This window comes from Grammomys surdaster, unplaced genomic scaffold (genome assembly GCF_004785775.1).
Source record: "Grammomys surdaster isolate TR1022 unplaced genomic scaffold, NIH_TR_1.0 135, whole genome shotgun sequence".
NCBI classification, from domain to species: Eukaryota; Metazoa; Chordata; class Mammalia; order Rodentia; family Muridae; genus Grammomys; species Grammomys surdaster.
In genome coordinates this window covers 4,564,342-4,586,168 of record NW_021604593.1, presented here as the reverse complement: position 1 = coordinate 4,586,168, position 21,827 = coordinate 4,564,342, and the positions used below count along the sequence as shown (strand labels likewise).

At 46.9% G+C, this 21,827-nt stretch overlaps 1 protein-coding gene across 1 annotated transcript in view; it reads right to left on the bottom strand.

The window, feature by feature from the left end:
- The window catches only part of Gypc (glycophorin C (Gerbich blood group)), a 35,023-nt gene extending 15,381 nt beyond the window's left edge, over window positions 1-19,642 (bottom strand). Inside the window, exon 1 of the mRNA XM_028762726.1 lies at window positions 19,385-19,642. Coding sequence (XP_028618559.1) covers window positions 19,385-19,424 — 40 coding nt within the window. The 5' untranslated portion in view covers window positions 19,425-19,642. The remainder of the gene's footprint in view (window positions 1-19,384) is intronic.
- Between the last annotated feature and the right edge of the window lie 2,185 nt (window positions 19,643-21,827).

Genomic DNA, 21,827 nt, shown 5'->3' with positions numbered 1-21,827 from the left:
TTTCTTTGATAGACAATAATAAATACCAGAAATGAATCAGAGGAAAATCAACATATATAGACCCAGTTTCACGTCAGGAATTCATTGGATTCCTGGTGGTTCCTTCAACCACAGAGGAAGTGTGGTTGAAATCTGAACCCTGGTACGTGGGCAGACTTATATAGCTTCCTGCTGCAATGACCAATGCAGCACCCCTCACCACTTAGTAGGGTCCTTCAGAAGCATCTTTGAGTCCTTCCACATTTGCCCTGGAAGAAGAGTCACTGAAATGCGATCTCCCAACAGGCTTCTGTGATTATTTCTTTATTAAATGTGAGGAGATTTAGTTTCATCAAACTGAATAACAAAATAAAATTAGCTACCCCAGAAAACCACTAGGCATTAACAGGATTTGGTCCATTGTTCAACCAAGAGTAAAACTGTCTTACCCAGGAGACGATCTAGAAACAGGATAGGTTTCACATTCTTGCATTCTTTTGATGTATGGATGCTTTCACATGGGAACAAATGTAGTTTTCTATCTTATACCTTTCAATTTATTCCTTTTGAGTTTTGTTTGGGAAGTTAAAAAACATGGGACTTTGGGAGAGAAGAACAGGAGCGTGTGAGTGGCTAACTCCATGAGTATCATGAGCTCATTTCCCTCCCTTTTCCTGTCTTATTACTTAGTACGCTATCACTATCATGTTCAGTGTTATTAATAAGGTTTTGTCCTTCGTCTGCCTGGGTGAGTGAGGAACAAGGGAAGATCCTAAAGATGAGGGTATGAAAGCTGAGTTCTCTCATGTGAACACTGAGTAGATGCTGTGGGAGAGAGGTTCTAGAAAAAGAGTGTAATGGTTTAAATAAGAATGGCCCCCATAGACTCATAATGAGTGCTTAGGGAGTAGCATTAGAGGGTGTGGCCTTGTTGGAGGAAGTGTATCACTGGGGATGGGCTTTGAGGTTTCAAATGCTCAAATCAGGCCCAATGTTTTCTCTTTTCCTTCTGCCTGCCAATCCAGATGTAGAACATCTGCCTGTGTGTCGCCATGCTTCCAACCATGACACTAAACCTCTGAACCTGTGAGCCAGCCTCAATTGTTTTCTTTTATAAGATTTGCCATGACCATGGTTTCTCTTCACAGCGATAGAAATCCTAACTAAGACAGAGATACTCTTTATCAATTCTGGAGAAGGAGAACTACAATTAGGAAGAATATTTTCAGGGTCAAGCAAGATGGCCTAGTAAGCAAAGGTATTACTACGAAGCCTGGCAACCTGATTTTAACCCTCCGGACCCACACAGTGAGGTCAAGGTCACAGGAAGGAAAACCTTAATACTGCTGAAAGGTCAGAGGTTGCAGCAGGACTGTGGTTAAAAGTTAATGAAGGGACTGTCCATGAGTAGGGATTTTAAATGGGATTATTAAATCACAATAATCACTTCAACTATTAAAAATAAAGTTACACATTTTCAAATTTACAAAAAAATGCATTATTGTATGGGAATGTAAGTAAGTGTTTCAGCTAAGCGTATGTGAGGCCCTGGGCTCCATCCTTAGCACCAAATATAGAAAAAAGATATTGCTGAGTGTTGTGGGAGGCATCCCTCATATGGACTAAACAGACGAGTAAGGAACACTTCCCAGAGACTTGCTTTGCAGTCCTGAAGATGCTCCCCTGCCTTGGTGACCTGGCCTGCCTGCCATCCATAGTGGACACACTCAGAAGGGCATCCTCTCAGTCCTGCCTCTCAACTCTGGCTCCACACACATGTCACCTAGAATTCTTTCAAAAACACCTATGCTAGGCTGAGTGTGTAGCTTAGTGGCACAGAGCATGTGTTTGGCAAGTATGAGTTCTATCCCTGCCACCACCACAATAAAAACAAAATAATTGTCTAGGTCCCATTCTATTAGGATTACCTTCTAAACTGCAAGATTCCTGATAAGCTTCATTTAAAAATAAATGACAAGCGTGTTTTAGTGTAAGCACACCCCAAATACTCTCTTTGGCACCCACAGATGTTCATCTGAAATCCCTAGGGGGGCAAAGTCAGAGAAGCTTGGAAGCTAATGTGGAATTTAAAGATAAAGTATGATGTTGTCAAGCAGGGTGTGTGTGTGTGTGTGTGTGTGTGAGCACATGTGCATATAAGGTCCAATGAAAAGTCTAATTGGCCCTCTAGGAGAGAAGGCAGCCTGGGGGCCAGCCAACATAGCTTCTAATCTGACTATACCTTAGGTGAAAAACCTTGACACCTCTGCAGGAATCTCAGTGTCTCCACATTAAAACAGGGACAGCAGTGCCAGCCTCACAAAAACCTATGACATTTCACAGTTCACAAATGGGTCTCCATCTGCAATGGCACGCTGGCTCCCAAGGGCTCCCCAGTAGCTCCGCCCCACCAAGGCTCCTAGCAAAGTCTTCTATGTTCCTATGCATGCTCTGCAGCCAAGGCTATTATCAGCTTGACCTACTATGGGGTGCAGGAAATAAATGAAATTTCCTGGGTCTCAGTCTCCTATTTCTGAGAACTGCAGCTCTAGGGACAGGTCCAAGACAGCAGCTGCTGAGTGTCTGGCCCAGGCCCACTTTATCAGCACCAACTGTGCAGTGCAGAGTCCCTATATCCCACTGCAGCTGCCTGATAAGAGGCTCAGCTACTGTTTCAGGCTTATCAGAGGCAGACCTAGGTGGAGAGGCCACTTCTATCAGCATACAGAGGGAGGGAAAAGGCTCTCTGAAGAAGTATAAACCCTCACACTAATAAATACCCATGGTAGCTGTCTCTCCCTTCAGCTGCCCTCTGTACCTGGCTGGCATACATGATCCACTTCACTTTTCAGGAAAAAAAAAATCATTCCATGTCCTTTTATGATAAAGTGACAAGATGCCAAGGGCATCCCTACTCAAGAAGTAACTAGGGTTCAGAGCTGCTTGGGATCTGAAGCAGGGCAGAGGTTGGACACGCCATCCAGGAGGCGGAGCCTTGCAGATGGTAGAGCCATCTGGGTCTTCTTATCTCGTGTGTGTGTGTGTGTGTGTGTGTGTGTGTGTGTGTGTGTGTGTACGTGAACAAATGTGTACAATGGGGGTGTGTATGTAGTACTTACCATGAAGTCATTTGCCCCTTGATTTGAAGTCACCTAAAGTACACTATGATCCGAGGGAAAGATGACACAGACTGGTCTCGCCATGAGTGAGCGACCTACTTTTCTTGTCTTAGGCCTGCTTTTTATCACTGCTTGTGGCCCCGTCACAGTTACTCTCTGCTTCTCCCATGTGGTACCAAATTTATGAGTACCTGCAGAAGTCAGCTTTTCATCCCTCCCAGAGATTCATGAAGAGGAAAAGGCTTCTTTGGCTCACATGTTTGGATTTAGCCTTTGATCAGGTGTCTCACTGCCCTGTGGTTGTGCTGTAGCAGTGTGCCGAGCTGTACAAAGGGCATGCTGTGCCTCTCAGACACCCACTTCTCTTTTGCTTCTCCCAGATCTTTCTCAAACATTACCTGCCCATATCCTCTGGCTTTAAAATGACACTCCGTTGGGCTGGGAAGATGGCTAAGTTGGTAGAGAGCCTGCCTTCCAAACATGAAGATCTGAGTTGGATCCTCACAACTCATGTTCAAGAAAAGTATGGTGGTGTTCCTGTAATCTCAATGCTTGGGGAGGAAATGAGTGGATCCCTAGTGTTCCCTGGTCAGGCAGGGAGACTCAGACTGGACCTCCACAAGCATGTGCATATGCATGCATGCATACTCCCACATTCGAACCTTCAAATATATGAACATGCATGCACATGTATACACAGACAGACAGGCACAGTCAGACAGGCAGACAGACAGACAGACACACACATACACATGGACACACACATAGACACACCCCTTCTCTTCTCCACCTTCCTCATCTCTTCAGAGTAAATGTTCTCCCTAACCCTTGGCACTATCCAATGGATTTAGCCTTCCTCTGTGTGTCTGTCCACTCTCACTAGAACACCAACTCTTCTTGAGGATGACTGCTGGTCATCCTCATTGTCACATCTTTGGGGCCTGGCACGTAGCTAGTATTCAACATATCATTTCTGGGCCATAGGCTTACTGGTACTGGTTAAAGAGGCAAAAAGGAAAACTTCATTCCAGGAGCCAGGGAGATGGATCAGTGTAACATGCTTACAGTGCAAGTATGAAGACCTGAGCTTGCATCCTAGGATCCATATTAAGAGCAAAGTCTGGTTGCTTCTGTTGCTGTACCCTCAGTGACATGGCTGTCCTCCAATGTAGCTACAGGCTTAGGGACAGACCCTGCCTCAAAGGAATTAAGGCAGAGAGTGATAGAACAGGTACCTGTCACTTTTTCTAGCCTACAGAATGCACAGGTGCACACACCTACATACAAATGCACCTACACACACATGTCAGATGTACAGGGAACACCTCCAGTGTGGGGGTCAGGGCGGTCCTTGTAGATGAAGTTCCATAACACATGCAGAGACCGCCAGTTACTTCTTAAGCTCCAATGGCTGGTCCCCACTCCTTCCTCGGCCCAAAGCTTCACTTCACCCTACCCTCAGCAGTCAGAATTTAGACAGCTCTCCTTGTAAGCAAGGAAATCTCCATATGACACCTGTCACATCAGTGATGACTGTGTCATAGGTACAACTGACAAGACAAACCCTGATCAGGGTCAGGGAGAATCCTACCTGTGCTTGGGCGACATCATAACTGGCAGATATAGGTACACTTAACCCCAGAGTCTCAATTTCCAAGTCGAGGACTGTTTCCCAAGTGGACATACTTTTCAATAGGATACATGAAGTAAGTTTAGTCTGGCACATTCCATGTGTTATGTTTGCCCATACTGGGGTGCCACATACCATTTTATGATCATGGGAGAGCGATCGATGATGGAGGCCCAGCTTTAGGGTCAGGTAGAGCCAGTCTGATACTCTATATGCCTGCTCCACACTTCCTCCTGAACCTGCTCAGGTGATCTGAGGCTTCTCTGAAGGACAATGGCAGAGCCTAGGGTGCCTATTTTTGCACAGGGGATTATGGGATGGCCAAGATCAACAATAAGAAGGCCCTTAACTGGCAACCGGGGCAATGAAGATCAGGAATGGGCACCATTGTGCTTGTGGAGACAAGTTAGTTAAGCAGATGTGGCCTGGGCAGCTTTATGCTGCTGTTTGTACCCTGATCTCAGATGCAGATCTCCTTTCCATAGAAGCTCAACTGTGAAGCTGGTCTCTTTGATAGTTGTAAGGGGCTAGCCTGGATCTGGACTTGGAAGTTATATTCCTTTGTCTGTTTAAGAGAGGAGTTGACAGATTTTTTTTCCCTACAGAGCTGGAGAATAAACAGTTTAGGCTAGGTCAGTCTGTGGCAACAGCTCAGCCATCACAGAGAAACAGAGCAGCTGTATTCTAAATACACTTGACAAAAACAGGCTGCACAGCTAGGGAGGAGGCTGTCTCAGGCAGGAACAGCTGACCTTGCATACACAAGGACCTGAGGTTAATCCTCGAACCCTTGCAAAAATGGGAGCACATGCTTGTAATCTTAGAGCAAAAGAAGGGTGGAGGTGGGGTTGAGCAGAATCCCGGGCTCTCTGGCCAGCCAGGCAGCCAGCCAGCTAGCCAACTAACTGATGAGGTCAAGAAGAGATCCGGTGAAACCCAAGATTGTTTTCTGGTCTACACATGCATGTGCACACATATCCCCTCTCACACAGGAACATGCACACCAATCTGCCCACACACATACATTTAAACAAAACAAAACAAACAAAAAAATGTAAGAGAAGAAACCAGGCAGTGACTTAATGCTAGCTAGGTAGCCTGCAGTCTACAGAGGGGAAACAGCAGAAGAGGGCAGGGAAGTACCAGCTTGGATACAGAGGGAATGAAGAACATCAGCCAGCTCCAAGGAAATAGTAATTCTGATATGAAGGCTCTGTGGTGCTCATGAGCTGGAAACGGGCTCTCAGGGCATCTGCATGTTTTAAGATCAGCATCGGCCACACCCGCCTTTGACCTTGGCATCCTCAACGATGCACCTCCCTTCCTTCAGTATTGTCTGCATTCTCTGTGAGCAACAAGCATCATTTCACTCAATTTTAAAATAAATTTGTTTAAAAATAAATTGTTTTGAGCCGGCTCTAAAGGATCCGGGATTCTCACGTAGGAAATGACCCAAGGGTAACTGCCAGAGCCTGGCACAAACATACTTAGCTTATGTGAAGGAACTGTCTTTCAATCTAGTGAATGAAAACTCTTTCTAAAACTCCTCTTTTCCTGCACATGTGAGGGCTGGTGTTACAGAGGGGACATTCATGGAGTTGTGCTGAGTTCAGATCATAGTCCTCCCCACCCCATCTCGGAGGGAGGTTCTGTGCTCCATGATAGGACATCACGTGATTCACCCACCCAACCCATAGGAAGATGGGCATTTCCTTGGTTCTTCTGGAAGCCAGGCCGTTCTGCACAGTGCAAGGACTTTGCACACCAACCCCCACTTTTCTATTTGGCATCCTTCCAAATAACTCTTTCTCCAAGTTATGCCCTCAACTAACGTAGAAACACAGATAGTTTGCATCTTCAAACACCAGATGATGATGATGATGACCACGATGGTGTGTGTGTGTTCATGTACATGTGTGTATTTGTGCATGTATGTTAGGGTATGTGTTCAGCCTAGAGGTGAACCTTGGATGCTGTTTCTCAGGTGTTGTTCATCTTGTTGTTTGAGACAGGGTTTCCCCTGGTCTGGGGCTCTGATCTCAAGAATGTAAGGCCAGTAGGCTAGAAAGCCCCATAGATGTAGTAGTCTCTATGTCCCCTGCACAGGGATCACAAATCTGTACCCCCATGCCATGCTTTTCTAAAGACTAAACTTCTTCTGGTTCCATGTCAAGTACTTTCCCTAGTAATCTATAGCGCCAGCCTAGACACACTGCTTTGACACAGCTAGGTAAAATTATATCATGTTAAGTAGAAATTCGGAGTAACTTAGCATTAGCCTCGGAGCTGGCTGAAGTCAAGCTGAGAACATACTTCTTTGAGCTGCTCTTTAAATATTTCCGTGCCTGTTTAGATAGCAACTCAGCCACTAGGAAGGCATTAGGTAGTCTGATCCCAAAGCTGAGTCTGTGAAAATACCCTTCAACAGAGCTGGACACATTGCATTCCAGCCATGACTTGTACCCGCTGCTCTGTGTGATGGAATACTAATTACTTCACTTCTCAGACTGGAGAACCATGACAAGGTGGCCCACCATAACTCTGCATAGGATCAAGCATGGGCACATGAGCTAGTCCCAACATCTGTGGATAAACTGTTTCTATCCTAGAATTTTCTGACAAGGTTCTCTTTATTTTTTAAAATAAGAATATTATTTAATTCATGTGCATGTGTGTGTGTGTGAACGTGTGTTTGTATGTGAGTATGTGCTTATGTGTGTGCAGGTACCTGCAGAGGTCTGAAGAGGGCTTCAGATCTTCTGGAGCTGGAGTTATAGGCTGTTAAGGGCCACCTGATGTGGGGTTTAGGGTCTGAACTCAGATCCTCACGATTGCTCTTAACCACTGAGCAAACTCACCAGCCTCAAAATTTCCAAATTTTCTTTATGGTATCAACCTGGCATCGCCAAGGTTAGGTTAAGAATTTTTTTCATAAACCAGCTGGTAGTGGCACCTTTTATCCCAGCACTAGGGAGGCAGAGGCAAGCAGAAAAACTCTGAATTCAAGGTCAGCTTAGTGTACGAATCAAGTTTCAGGACAGTTTGGGCTACACAGAGAAACCCTGTCTTGAAAAAAACAAAATCAGAAACAAACAAACAAACAAACAAGAATTTTCTTCCTGGGATAATTGGCAAAATGACACACTGTGGTCTGGACAGAGATGAACAACGAACCACGATGAGAACCTTTTACAACTTCATATGGTAGAAATCAGTCATCTAGTCGGCTCTGCGGAGATCCCAGCCCATGGCATCTTCACGGAGAGCAAAGCAAACAGTGGGTAACCACTTTGGCTGTGAGAGCCACTGGGCCACACATCCTACATCTGTCTCAAGATAGACATCACAAGGTTCCCAAGGCGGCGCGGCTCCTCAGCCTCTGACTTCCTACTCAGCGGGCTCACGTGGAGATTCTGCCTTTCACTTTTTTGTACTTCAACAAAGACATTTTTTCTTAGACTTGTTACCATTGGTGCTAGAAAATTAACTAAAATTAAAAATAACTGAAGTGGAGATTTGAAGTCATTTTCGTGAGTGTAACTGAGGGTGGGGACCTCAGGTGGGAAGCCATTTCTTTTGAAACTACAGGGACATGTGGCAAGGATTGCAGCTCTGTTAGATGCATCTGAACTAGGTGAGGCTGGGCCGTGTTCCTATGTGATATGAACCTCCTTGGTTCTTTCATGATTTTAGGTCTTGACTTCTTAACCAGGTTCCAGTCAACAGTATCCAGGTGTCCCTGCGTCTCTGACGGTCCTCACTCAGACTGGACTTCCTGGGCTAAACCCATTGCTCTTAACTTGGGATAAGGTTTAGTAAGTGAAGTGCTTGCTGCATAAGGGTGAAAACCTGAGTTTGAATCCCCAGCACACACATAAAACTGGGTGTGGCGACATGTCTGTAATCCCAGCACTCCTACAAGGAGAGGAAAGGTAGAGACGGAAGAATCCCTGGAAGCTTAGGGACCAGCTAGCCTGGCATATACTGTGATGAAACACGAGGAACCTTAACTCTAAAAAGGTAGACAGCGAGGACTAGTACCCGAGGCCGTCCCGTGACTTACACAGCATGCTCTCACACACACTCACACATGTACACAGCATCACACATAGCAGCTCTGGGGTGGAAGTATTTCTGGAACTCCCAGAGGGCATTATTTTCTCCTGACAGCAACTCTAGCAGGCATCTGCCCACTGCTTCCCCTTTGGGGAACAGGGGGTGGACTCACGGATAAGACCCACACAACTACACACTGCCATTATATATCTGTCTGCAGACAACATTAACAGCTGCTGTCACAGATGGACGAGCCAAGGTCGGTGAAGAAATGCAGGCACCAGGGGTAGGTGGAAGGTTTTAGGCTCTTTTGTACTGTGACTGGTAGCCCAGGCTTCTTGCCTCAGCTACCTGGTTGGTGGGTTGAGACAGAAGAGTCACAAGTTCAAGCCCTGCCTGGGTGGCTGGTTGACACCTTGTCTTAAAATTTCAAAGAGGCAAAAGAAGGCAGTGGGTCCAGCATGTGCCTAACATGCACAAGATCATGTGACATGAGGAGGAAAAGTCTCAGGAGATAGCTGGGCTGGTGATGTGCTTGTCCCCAAACATGAGGTCTTGGGATCGGTCCCTAGGACCCACATAAAAAGCCAGTTGTGGTGGTGCACATCTACAATCTTGGTGCCTGTGGGATGTATCAGCTAGGGATCTCCAGGGATCAAAGCCAGCTAGCCTAGCCAAATTACTGAGTCTACATTCAGTGAGAGACACTGTCTCAAAAAGTAAAGTGCAAAGTGACTGAGAACAGATAACTGACCTCTGGCCTCCATGTGCACATGCATATACACACATGACCCCACACATGAATACATAAACACACATAGGCCACACCCACCCAAAGAAAAGGAAAGAAGATGAAAAACAAAGACCTTTACTTCTGGGGCTGTGGTAATGACCGTGGGTCTTACTGGGGTCAAGCAGAAGGCCCCAGCCTACCAGTTGACCAAGTCCTAGAGAAGAGGAAACACACTGGCATCAAGGCTGGAGTGTTGATGGTCCTCGGGGGTGGGGTGGGGGTGGGGGAGTGGAAGATATGGCCTTTGAACTTTTAGTACCTAGTCTACATAGAGGGCATTGTGGTTGGATGAAAGCCTGCATGTAGTGTGTCCCTCATTGGACGGTGTGGGCCTTTGCCATGTGTCACTTGCTGCTTTCCTTTGGATGCCGAGGCTAAGGCCCTGGCTTTGGGCTCTGCTCATCTCTGATTGTAGTGATTAAAACGGGAATGTCCCCCACAGGCCTGTATGTTTGAAAACTCTTGGTCCCTCACTGGTGCTGTTTTAGAAGGTTGTGAACCCTTGAAAGAACTAAGTCACTCAAGGACTGACTTGAGGGTTATAACCTCTCCCCGCTTCCTGTGTGTGCTCTGCTTCTGGACTACAGTAACAATGTGACTAGTCTCCTCCTGCCTCCATGCCTTCCCAACCCTGACAGATTAAATCAACTTGAACTGTGAGCCAAAATAAATTCTTCCTTTCTTAAGTGGCTTCTTGTCAGGAATGGTCATAGCAATAGGCAAAGTAGCCAACACACTAGACTATCCACCACATACATGTGATCAGTGTAAACCCTAGAGCAGCAGGTTTCGGCCTACTGGTCATGACCCCTGGGAGTCACATATCAGATATTCTGCATATCAGATGTTTACATTGTGATTCATAACAGTAGCAAAATATAGTTATGAAGTAGCGATGAAATTGTTTTGTGGTTAGAATCACCACAACACGACTAACTGTATTAAAGGGTCGTAGCACTAGGAAGGCTGAGAACCACTGTCCTAGACTGCCCATCAGGACTCTCTGCTAGGTCTTTCTGCCTAACTCCCTCTTAACCACCTGCAGTTGTTACTTGTGTGTCTCCTAAGTATTTTTAGGTCACTGCCTTCCCTAAAGAGTATCCTCACACATACCATCTTCCATCCACCCACTGACCTACAAAACTTAGGTCAATACCATTGTTTCTGGAATAATGAGCCACAAGTCTCAAACGTTTAAATGAAGAGTAACCCAATTTCATGGTTTAATAAGCCAAAGAAGGACTTATGAGGTGGCTTTATGGGTAAAAGCGCTTGTAGTATTAGCCTGATGAAGAAAGGTTAGATCAGCAGAAGCCACCCCAGATGTGGTGGCTCACATCTGTAATTCAAACACTCGTACAGTGAAAGAGGAGGCAGAGTGTCTGCTGCCCTGGAGGCCTGTGGACCAGCCAGCCTGGAATGCACAGCACAGCAGAATCAGAGACCCCCATGCCTCAATGTGAGAAGACAGAACTGACTCTTGAGCGTTGTCCCCTGACCTCCAGATGTCATCTCCTGATCTCTGTGTGTATGCTGCCGTATAGTGCCCTCCATCCAACAGTAACAAACAAAATCTTTATAAAAGAAGCCAATAAAGTAAGAGAAAGAGGTAGGTATATGGGCAGGCAGGCAGAGACTGGGAGACAGATAGACAGAAAGACAGATAGCCAGGTGTGGGATTGTAGCACAGCCTTTGGGCCACAGGTGCCTACCATTGAGACACAATTCTTTGCTTTTGGGGATACCTTTTTTCTGACAAATATTATATTTTATAGCTGTAAAGACAAGTGCACTGTTTGTCTCAAGGGATCGTTTTCTTCCTTCTGGTTTTTTGACCCTCTACTCTAGCAGTACTGTGAACTCTTAATTCCAGTCTCCTGGGGTGGGTGGGCCTGGATGAACACACCCTCAGTGAAGTGGGTGAGGAGACAGAAAAGCAGGAGAGGACAGGCAGGGCTGTCAGAAAAGTCCCCTGTCACCTCGATGGCTTCAGTGCCATTGCACACAAAAGGGAGATAAAAATCCCTCCCCTGGGGCTGCTCAGGGCTGAACTGAGATAACCTGTGGTGCTCACAGGCCTGTCTCCTCTCTGCTTTGAGTCATGAAGCCCATGCTGGTGAGAGGAGGAGGAGGAGGAGGAAGAGGAGGAGGAGGAGGAGGAGGAGGAGGAGGTGCCAAGAGAGGCAAGGCTTTGATGAGAAAGAAAATGAAAAGAGACTGTGAAACTGATGAGGGGAAAAGGGAACTTTCAGGCATCCCTGAGATTCATTTTCCTAAAATGAGAGGTTCTTCAGAAATGGAAGGAGTGCCATTTGGAGAACATCACAGCCTACCCTCCCCCCACCAGGGGCAGGATCCAATAAAGCAGGGGCTGGCTCCCCTCAGGACCCCTCAGGAGCCTGCTGTGTGGGCAGCAAGAGAAGAGAGAAGGGAATGGAGAGGGAGGGGGAAAAGTAGGAGGGGGAAGGGAGGTGGGGGAGGGGGGAGGGGACCATGTCATTCCTCAGGAAGGGGAGGAGGAGGAGGAGAAGAGAATCAGGAAGAGGGAAAATAGTCATTCTCAAAAGGAGAAGGAGGATGAAGGCAGAAGGAAAGAGGAGGAAGAAGAGGAGGCAGAAGGGAAGGAAGAGGAGGAGGAAGAGGGCTGCCTCTTGAGAGAGAGGCCAAAGCCTGGGCCCCAACTGTGAACTGCTCGGAGCATAGCACAGAGGAACAGGTACACATGTGTACACGTGCACACAGAGGCCACAGGTTAGCTCAAGTATTGTTGCTAGGGTACCTCCCACTTTGGTTTTCTGAGACAGAGATTCTCATTGATCTAGAACTTCCCAGTAAGCTAGGCTGCCTGGCCAGTGAGCCCCAGGGTGTATACCTGTCCCCGATGTCAGCCAGTATGTGTTACTGTTTCCATTTCTTTTCTTTCCTTTTCCTTTTTTCTTTTTTTCTTTTTTTCTTTTTACATGAATTCTGGGGAATCCAACTTATGCTTCTGTGCTCTTAGGACAAGTGTTTGACTAGTTTATCACCCAGTCCAAGAAATGTTTACTCTATCAGGAGATATTTGATACTCTCAATATACCCTTTATTTAGAGATTGTCATCTTCCCCTTAACTGGATAAAGACTGGCTATAACATTCTGGGACTCAAGGCAACACAACACTGTAGTCCCCTTGTTAATACACGATGAAAAAAGCAATAGTAGAACAGGAAATAGGCACAGTGTCCTCGGCACTCAGGTCCTTGTGGGACAGTCAGGGTTACATAAAGAGGCCTAACAACTTGCACAAGGTCATTGCTGGTTCATAACGGGTCCGGATTCCACATCCCACTCACTCTCGACTACAGGCAGCCTCTTCACCGCCAGCACATTGATCACATCTATTTGTGCTACACGGTGTTTTAAAAATGGCAGAAGAGAGCTCGAGAGATGGCCCAGTCGCTTGCCTCAAGCAAGGACCTCAGTTTGACTGTCCTGACCCAAGTACAGAAAAAACCAGCAGGACTCGGTGGCAGGTACTTGTAATCCCAGCACTAGGGAGGCAAGGTTAAGAGGATTCTGTGGTCAGATAGTCTAGACTAATTGCTGAGCTTTGAGTCAACGAGGAGATGGTTCAGCATGTAATGTGTTTACCACACAACCATGAGGTTGGATCCCCAGAAGCTATGTGAAAACCATAAAAGTTGGAAGTAGAAGTGTATGCATCTGATGTTGGCTAGTGGACTCTGTCACTTCTTAAAATAATATATAACTATAGATTATTGTTTACTCTTTATCAGACTTCTGACTACATTGATAGCTAAGTTTTCACAGATTATCTGTTACCTCATTACCTAAACTCAGCTGCCATCAATTAAATACTTCATATTTCCTTTTCTTACTATGCCACTGTCCTAAATTACCTGGGTTCCTATAAACTTGCCTAACTCTAATAAAACATCCCACTATACGATCCAACAAAGGCTCATCTTAAAGACTGCTTATGTTGTTAATCCATGCTGTTATCTCTTTTGTAAACTTATAAGCTACAGGAAACCCACTCAGAGCTACCTCTCATGGACCAAATAGATGCCATCCAGATAAGTACATCTGCCTAAAGTTCCCACTTACTACCTATAACAAAGGGCGGGATCCCTCTGGGTTTCAAGTGTACATCTTAGAAAAAAAATTCTCTTTCTCCCAAATGTAATCTTATTTCCCTACATCTTGTCAAGACTAGGTGCATCCAGAACAGCTCCAGAGAAGCAACGTCCAGATGCTCCAAATCTCCTGTCACACACGCAGCTGCTTCTACTGGACCTGCTCCTTCTGGCCTATCCTCAGATGGCTCCACAGACCCTGGACAGCAGAACAGTCAACTCTCCTAAGACCAGACAAACATCCCCCCATACCCATTCTTCTAGGTTCCCCCTAAAGACATGTCGCCCCCAATGCCAGCAGGAAGTAGCCAGATTTCACAATGACCCTATTCCTGCTTCACTGTCACCTCTTTCTAACTTTTCTTTTTTAATTAAACCAAAACGTGGGGATGTTAGTATTCTGTCTAAACTCCACCTCCATCTGGCAACAGCCAGGTTTGTGTCCCCACAGTTACCTGGCAACAGGCAGGTAGGCCTGCCCACTACAAAAGGGGCTGCCTGCCCCCTCCTCTCTCTCTTGCTCTCTTGTCTCCTTACTCCCAAGCCTGCAGGCTCTCCTCTGACCCCTCTCCCTTCTCTTCCCCCCTCTCCACGTGGTCATGGCTGGCCTCTACTCCTCTACCTCTCTGCTCTCTCTGTCTCTTAATAACCCCACCCCCTTCGTGGAACCGTCTGGTCTCCTGTGGTCTGTTCCAAGCTAAGCGCCAAAAATCTAACATCTGAGCCTACAGGAGAAGGAGGTAGAGACAGGAGGATTCATGGAAGCTCTTGGGCCAGCAAGAGAAATCCTGTTTCAAAAAAGATTTGGAAGGCCAACACTTCACGTTGTCCTTTGACCTCCACATAGACACCATGGTACGAATGGCGTCTGTACCTGTATACACATACACACACACACACACACACACACACACACACACACACACACACACATACACACACACACACACACACACACACACACACACACACACACACACACGGAGAGAGACACAGACACAGAGAGGGATAGGGACACCCAGAGAGCTATGACTGAGAGGGGGTGTGGGGTATCAAGGCAATAGAAAGAGCAAGGGCATCAGGGTTAGAGGTCAAAGGAACAGCAGGCCCTTTCCCAAGCTCGGGACTCCCTGTGACATGGAAGCAGCTATGCACAGGGCTTTCTAGCAGCTGCTGTGAGGTCCTGTCCAATTCTCCACCTACCCACAGATGAAATCTGGAGCCTCAGGCTGGGTTCTAGCCAGCAGGCAGGAAAGAGGCTACTGTCTCTCTCTACCATGGCTAAAGGATTGTACACAAAACATTGCTGTAGAAGAATGTACAAAAATTAAAATTTATAAACTTGAGGGCAGCAGCCAGCACTCCCCCAGAAGGTCAAATTATATATGGATCAAAAGGAAGCACCAGGCTAAGCTGAGAGGTGGTGGGGGAGGGGGAGAAGCCTGCAATTCAGCTGTTGTGTGCTTTGCATGCCTGGCACTTGGTGTGTGCTCTCTGCCTGCTTCAGTGTTTTATGCCTTTCAGTGTATGTCAAGTTCTGTCCTAGGAGCTATAGGAGTGACTTCTCAAAGACACCTGAAGGAGCTTTTGGCCTTGAAATGGTGTCACCGTTGAGTTTTAGCATGGTCTACATGATCACCGTCTGCTTCTGAATGGCTCACTTGACAATTCTTTGTGTCAGGCCCTGAGCAGGAGACAGTGGGGCTAAGGGAGGATGTGGACACAGAGCCACTCAGGAGATCAGATTCTTGACAAGGGGCAGGACCCACTGCATCCGCAAAGTATCCCCTGTCTAGGTTTGTTTAGTGATGGCTTCCAAGGTTGGGGGCTTTTTTATTTTTTAATGAGTCAGACTACACAAGCAAGTCCTTGATAGACAAGCAGATGTGTTCAGGGGAGGGTGTCCTGACATCTAGGAGCTGGATACAGGTTGTTCGGAAGGGTGAAGCTGGAAAGGCAGACAGCATGGGCAGGTGAGTGAGGGCCATCAGGGAAGGTACAAGCAGAGCAAGGCAGCTCTGACAACAGGAGAGGGAGCGGTAGTGTTAGGAGGTGGGCATGGATCATGGTGGAACTCGGACCTGTCTGGAGGACTATGGAATGCCTGGCAGCTGTCACCCAGGGCTCTGCTTTGGCTACTCAGATACCATTCTTGCAGTGAGCAGAACACCATGCCTTGCTGTATTCACTGGCCACAGGCCGCTTTGTGCACTGACACCCACTCAGGTGAACCTCAGATATCTACGGGGTCTGACAGCCCCTTTCTCCAGCCTGGTTTTGTACTTAGTAGGTTGGAAGCCTGAGCCATGCAGTTCTCCCTGATCCTCCAGTTTTTCTTCTGCCAAATACCCATTACTTCAAGCATGGTGGGGTGGCCCAGACAAGGTCCATATCAGGACTTGGCCTAGAAGCGCAAATACTGTCTGTTGTCACACTGTTGAGAGCAAGAATTAACAGCCACCTGCTGCTGGGAGACAGCAGAGAGTACCCACATCTGCAAGCCATTTTGTTTTCTTCAAAGCTAGCACTTCTAGGCATGGCTCCAGATCAATTCTGTTCCCCGGGTGAATACTGTGAAGTTGGTTGCTCTTCCCACCAACAGTGGAGAAAGCTGAGACACTGAGATATTGTGATTCTCCCCAAAACCAGTGAACGCCCAGGTCTGACATCCCGCATGGACAGATAGAGAGATGGAGGAACTGGGCTCTGGCTGGCACTTCCCCCACAAAAGTAATAACGTAAGTCTTATCAGAGCCATAAAGCATACTTAGACCCTCTTCTAGATAGAGAGGCAAATTCCGAAGTGATCACATTTCCTGCCCATTGGTTTAGCTGAGATAGTGAGACCAAGCAAGAATGTGGTGATTTGCTATATTCGTAAGTGGTCATGGACACCAGAAACTGGTGTAGGACTGGAAAGATAACTCAGTTCCCAAACTATCTGCTATGCAAGGGAGAACCTGGATTTGCTCTCCAGGACCCACTTGAGAATGCTGGGAGTGGTAGCCTATAGTGAAACCCACCAATGGGGGAATGGAGAGAGATAGGAAGATCCCTGGAGCTCACAGGCAAGTCAGTCTGCTAATGAGTTCTTACTGCTTAGTGAGTTCCAGGACAGTGACAGGCCCTGTCGGAAGCACACGGGGAACAGCACCTGAGAAATGACAGCAGAGATAATCAACTGACTTGCTCGCATGCTGGCATAAGCAGGTGTCCCTGCATGCACATGGATAAACATGTACACACACACAAACTGGTATGACCTTTAGGAGGACAGTTTCTGAGTATTTAACGTTTTAAACACATGAAATATTTGTCTCATAGATTAAACCCTGGGATGGGGCATTATATCCTGAAAGCTTATAATATAGGTCATATTCCATTTACGAAGATGGCTGCACCAGTCACCCAGAGATAAACTGCTTGGTTTACCTAACCTCTCCCCACTCACCATGGAAGTGGTTACCCACTTCCACTGCACACATAGAATGTCTCTTACCCATAATTCCCTGCTTCCCAGAGTGTTTTGCAAGCCACTAAAATACTTGCCCAACCAAGGGTACCCTGGGAAAGGTCCAGTGCGCTTACTGTGACAGTCCCACGAGACTCGAAATGTTCCCAATATCTAGAGGGATTGCAAAAGGCTTGAGATATAATTTCACTTGGCACTTCTGGTCACCCTCTCTACCTCTGCCAGCAACAGCAAATTCTATATAAAGCTGCCAAACCTGGCATCTCTACACTGAGCAGTGACCCCTTTGAACCAAGGGCAGGACACCAGACTGCCTGTGCATAACTTGCTGGTAATAATAGTGACAAACAGGCCTAGCAGAATCCTTAAACCCTCCCAGGTCAGGGCAGACCTGACACAGGGAAGTCAATTTTCTCTGCTCCAAGGCTCAGAGTAACTATGGCTTCATCATGGAGACAGGATATAGATATATCCTGTCTGAGTTAGCAGCAAGAAACAGGATCCCAGGGGTCTCCCATAGCAGGGACCTTGCCACTAATCCAATGGGGAAAGCAATCTGGTAAAGTACTTAAGTAAAGGTTATAACCCTATCAGCCCCAGCAGAAAGGTGTTTGTCCCTATTAGCCAAGCAAGGCCTGAAATGGAAATGTCAGAGAACTGTTTCGGGGAATCAGGTGACCCTCATCAGACCCGAGTGTCTGCAGCCTAGACTTCCTTGGTGCCCGAGATGAAATGAGTACAGCAGTCCTCACTTCCTGTTCCTTAACCTAGGCCCTAAGCATGTGTTCACACGTGTGCCCGTGCATCCACACACAATGAAGTAAATGTGTTCACACACAGGAACTTGAGTCAGATACACATGGAAATAACTGGGTGCGAACCCTGGGATCCACACTCTCTAGTAAAGCTCACTTCGGGGTGGTAGACATTTGTATTGTAAACACCTTGTACATCTCAGCCTCAACTCCCACATGTTTATTGGTATGCCTCTCAATCTTACAACCCAATGAGAATATTTCATGAAGAATCTTCCTGTGTACATGCTGAAGCTAGAGCTAAAAGATGTCACTAGAGGTGATCCCAACACACTCAGCGTACAGGACAGCAGACACACATGGGGCACCCAGGACAGCAGACACACATGGGGCACACAGTCGCTGACCACACAATCCTCGCTATAAGGCACCCTATGCCCAAGCCACACAGACAGGGTTCCCAAGAGGCCTCTACCACCTATATTTAAAGGACTTAACTAAAGAGTGGTGGCAGACTGAGGGTGTAGTTTAGTTGGTACAGTGCTTGCCTCACATGCATGGAGCCCTGAGTCCCCTCTCTAATATGGCATAAACTCTGTGTGGTGCAACATCCACATAATCACAATACCTTGGAGGTGGGGGTAGGAGAATCAGAAATTTAAAATCATCTTGGACGACATGGCCTGGTCCAGTCTACAAACTAGTCTGACTTACATACAACCCTGTCTCAAAAAAAAAAAATTAAATAAAATAAAAATAAAAATAAAATAAAAAGTTTTCTATCATCTTATAATTGTGTTAGAGAACAGCATGTAGAGTCTGAGGAATTCCTTTCTGCGGTGAGGAGTAAAATGGATAAACAGTCGTGTTCTTTTAAAAACAAAACTTTGGATTGCAAAAGCCCCAAAGTCGAGGAGAGCAGGGCGGGAGGCCCATCAGAGTTTCCTACATCCGGAGACTCTACTGTTCCAGTCACCAAGAAGTTAAAACGTTTAAAAAAAAAATAGTCTTGTTTGTTTGTTGTTTCATACTCCCAAAGAGTTAAGGGTAGCGTATCCCGCAGGGTCTGCTGCGCCTGTCCCGGGGACCAGTGGGCCAGAAAGAACTGTTGGAGTTTCTTGGAGTTTTCTTGGCGTTGACCCAGGCTCCCTGGAGCTAAATTGACCCTGACCGCGCGACTTGCCTGGGGGGTAGGGTGGGGTGGGGTAGGTGCTTGGTTGCTGAAGGCTCGGCCTCTCCCTCCCTCGGGTCCCAGACCCTTCCCAAGCCCCACACAAAGAAACAGCGCGCCATCGCGGGGCTGGTGGCCTCTCCGGACCGGGGGACATCCATCTACGGGACCAGCGTCCCCGGCCTGCGGTCCCCCGGGCTCGGACGCCGCTCGCTCTGTGCGCCACAGTACGACCCGCGTCTGGCCGGGATCTGGACAGCCCCGGTACTTACCGAGGCGCTCGGGAGGTGGTGTGCTGATGGGGCTGCTCATCGTCACGCGGCGGCGGGGGAGAACTCGGTGGGGCTCACTGCAGTGGGGGGATGGGGGCCAGGAAAGGGTCACCAGCTCCTGGACCGTGAACTCGGCTTCTCGGTTGCACCTGGGGCTCCCACTCCGCGCGGCCAGCAGAAGGGAGAGGCTCCGCTCCAAGATAGGCACACTTCAGCTATTTTTTTTTTCTACAACTTAGCAATGAGGTTTCCACCCATTTTTTTTTTCCTAACACACACCCGCCCACTTCCGAACGTTTTCTCTGCGCTCTAACTTTCTGCTCAGCGTTCTCTGTGTTTCTGTTTCCATCTGCCACTATCAGATAGAGAACTTGCGGTTAGAACTCCCCGTGTGAACACTGAAAAAGTCCCCCAGGAGACCCCAGAGGCCTGGCTGGGCACTGTCCAAATAGGGGCACACAGGCCTTTCAAGCCTGGCTTGGATACTGTAGAACCAAAACCAATCTAAACATTTCTTTTAAAATTATTCCTCTTAATTGGTATTAATTGTATATATTTACAGGCACAATATTTCAAGACATCCTTAGGCTGTGTACTAATGATGTCGATTTGTGTTCCTAAGGCTTTATCACTCTATTAGAGACATCCAGCTCAGTGTGTGTGTGTGTGTGTGTGTGTGTGTGTGTGTGTGTGTGTGTTTAGTATCACCTACCCAATCTCGATCTCTTCCTTGCTGTCATTGGCCACTAATAATTGCTACTGGACTTTTCTATTTTAAGACGACATTTTAGATTCTACAAGACAGATAATGTTTGTATTTTTTTCTCTGTCCAGCTTAGTTCACAAAATGTTCCTCATTCCTGCTGTTTCTGTGGCACCTGACAGGGCTGCTAGCTTGTATCATTATCTAAGTAGTGCTGTCACCTTGCAAGCATGAGGACATAGGTTCAATCCCGGTGTCTTAGTTACTTTCCCGCTACTGTGATAAACTAGGATTGTTGCGGATTTGTAGTTTGAGGGTACAGTCTGTCTAGGGAAGGCATGGCAGTGGCAGCGGGAGCTTGAGGCAGCTGGCCACACTGCATCTATGCTAAGGAGACAGAAAGGAAGAAGGGAAGGGATGCTGGGACTCAGCTCACAGGCATTCCCAGATGCTAACCTAATCAATTAAAAAAGGAAACAGCCAGATGGAGCCGTGCACACTTACCACCCCAGCGCTGGGGAAATGGAGGCAGGTAGATTCCAAGAGTTGGCTGGTCAGCTAGCCTAGGTTGCTTGCTGAGTTCCAGGTCACTGAGATTCCCAGTCTTAAAAATCAAGGGAGATGGTATCTAAGGAACAGCAGCTGAGGTTGACCTCTGACCTCTACTCAGGCAAGCACCTTAAGTCTCTGCATCTCACATTTCCCCTTAATTTGTCATCCCATAGGTGGCATTCCTGCATCAAGGTTAGGAAGTATGTTTAAAACTTTTGATACGCTCAGGTGTTGCTCTAGCCATTGACCTGTGCCAACCTTGGAGCTTCTTACCAGAAAAGCACTAAACTTCACACTGATGTCAATTCTGTCGGAAACGTTGGTAGTTGCATTACTTTTTGTTCCTGTTGTTGTGATAAAAAATACTCCGATAAGAGCATCTTAAGGAAGGAAGGGTTTATTTGGCTCACAGTTCACAGATACAGTCCATCCCTGGGAAAATCTTGGTGGCAGGGACATGAGGCCCCTGAGTAATCCCATAGCAGTCAGGAAGCAGGGTGCAATGGGTGCTGGTGTTCAGCTGACTGTCTCCTTTCTATGCCATTCAGGACCTTCATCCATAGAATGGCACCACCCGTATTGAGGGTGGGTCTTATCGCCTCAAACTAACCTAATCTAGATACTTTATCACAGGCATGCTTTGAAGCCATCTCAGGGTGATAACACTATCTGTCAGATATGAGAACTCATCAGTAAATACAGAGCTAGATCCAAACAAGATTATACTCTTAAAATGACGGAGGTTGGGGGAGGTGGCAGCAGGTATAGATGGTGTTGAACCTGAAATCTTACATCTGACTAAAGGATAACTTAACCAGGACAGGGGAAGGCAAAACTGGAGGTGCAAAGATAGACAGCTGCACAGAGTGAGTTGTTATAGAATAGCATGCAGTGAAGCTAGGGAGAATGGAAGGGGGTAGAACCCCAGGATGCAGGCCACTGTGGCCAGCCCTGGAGGCAGTGCAGGAGACTGCAGGGCTTTAATTTGGTACTAGGAGCTGAATAACTAGAAGACTGATAGAACCTAGGAGAAAGTCAAAAGAATACATCATGGATGAGCTGGGTGATGTAAGGCTGGGTGATTGTATGGCTGAGAAACAAGATGATGTCTACATTGCTTTTCTACAAGAAGGGAAAGAAAGAGAGAGAGAAAGAAAGAAAGAAAGAAAGAAAGAAAGAAAGAGAGAG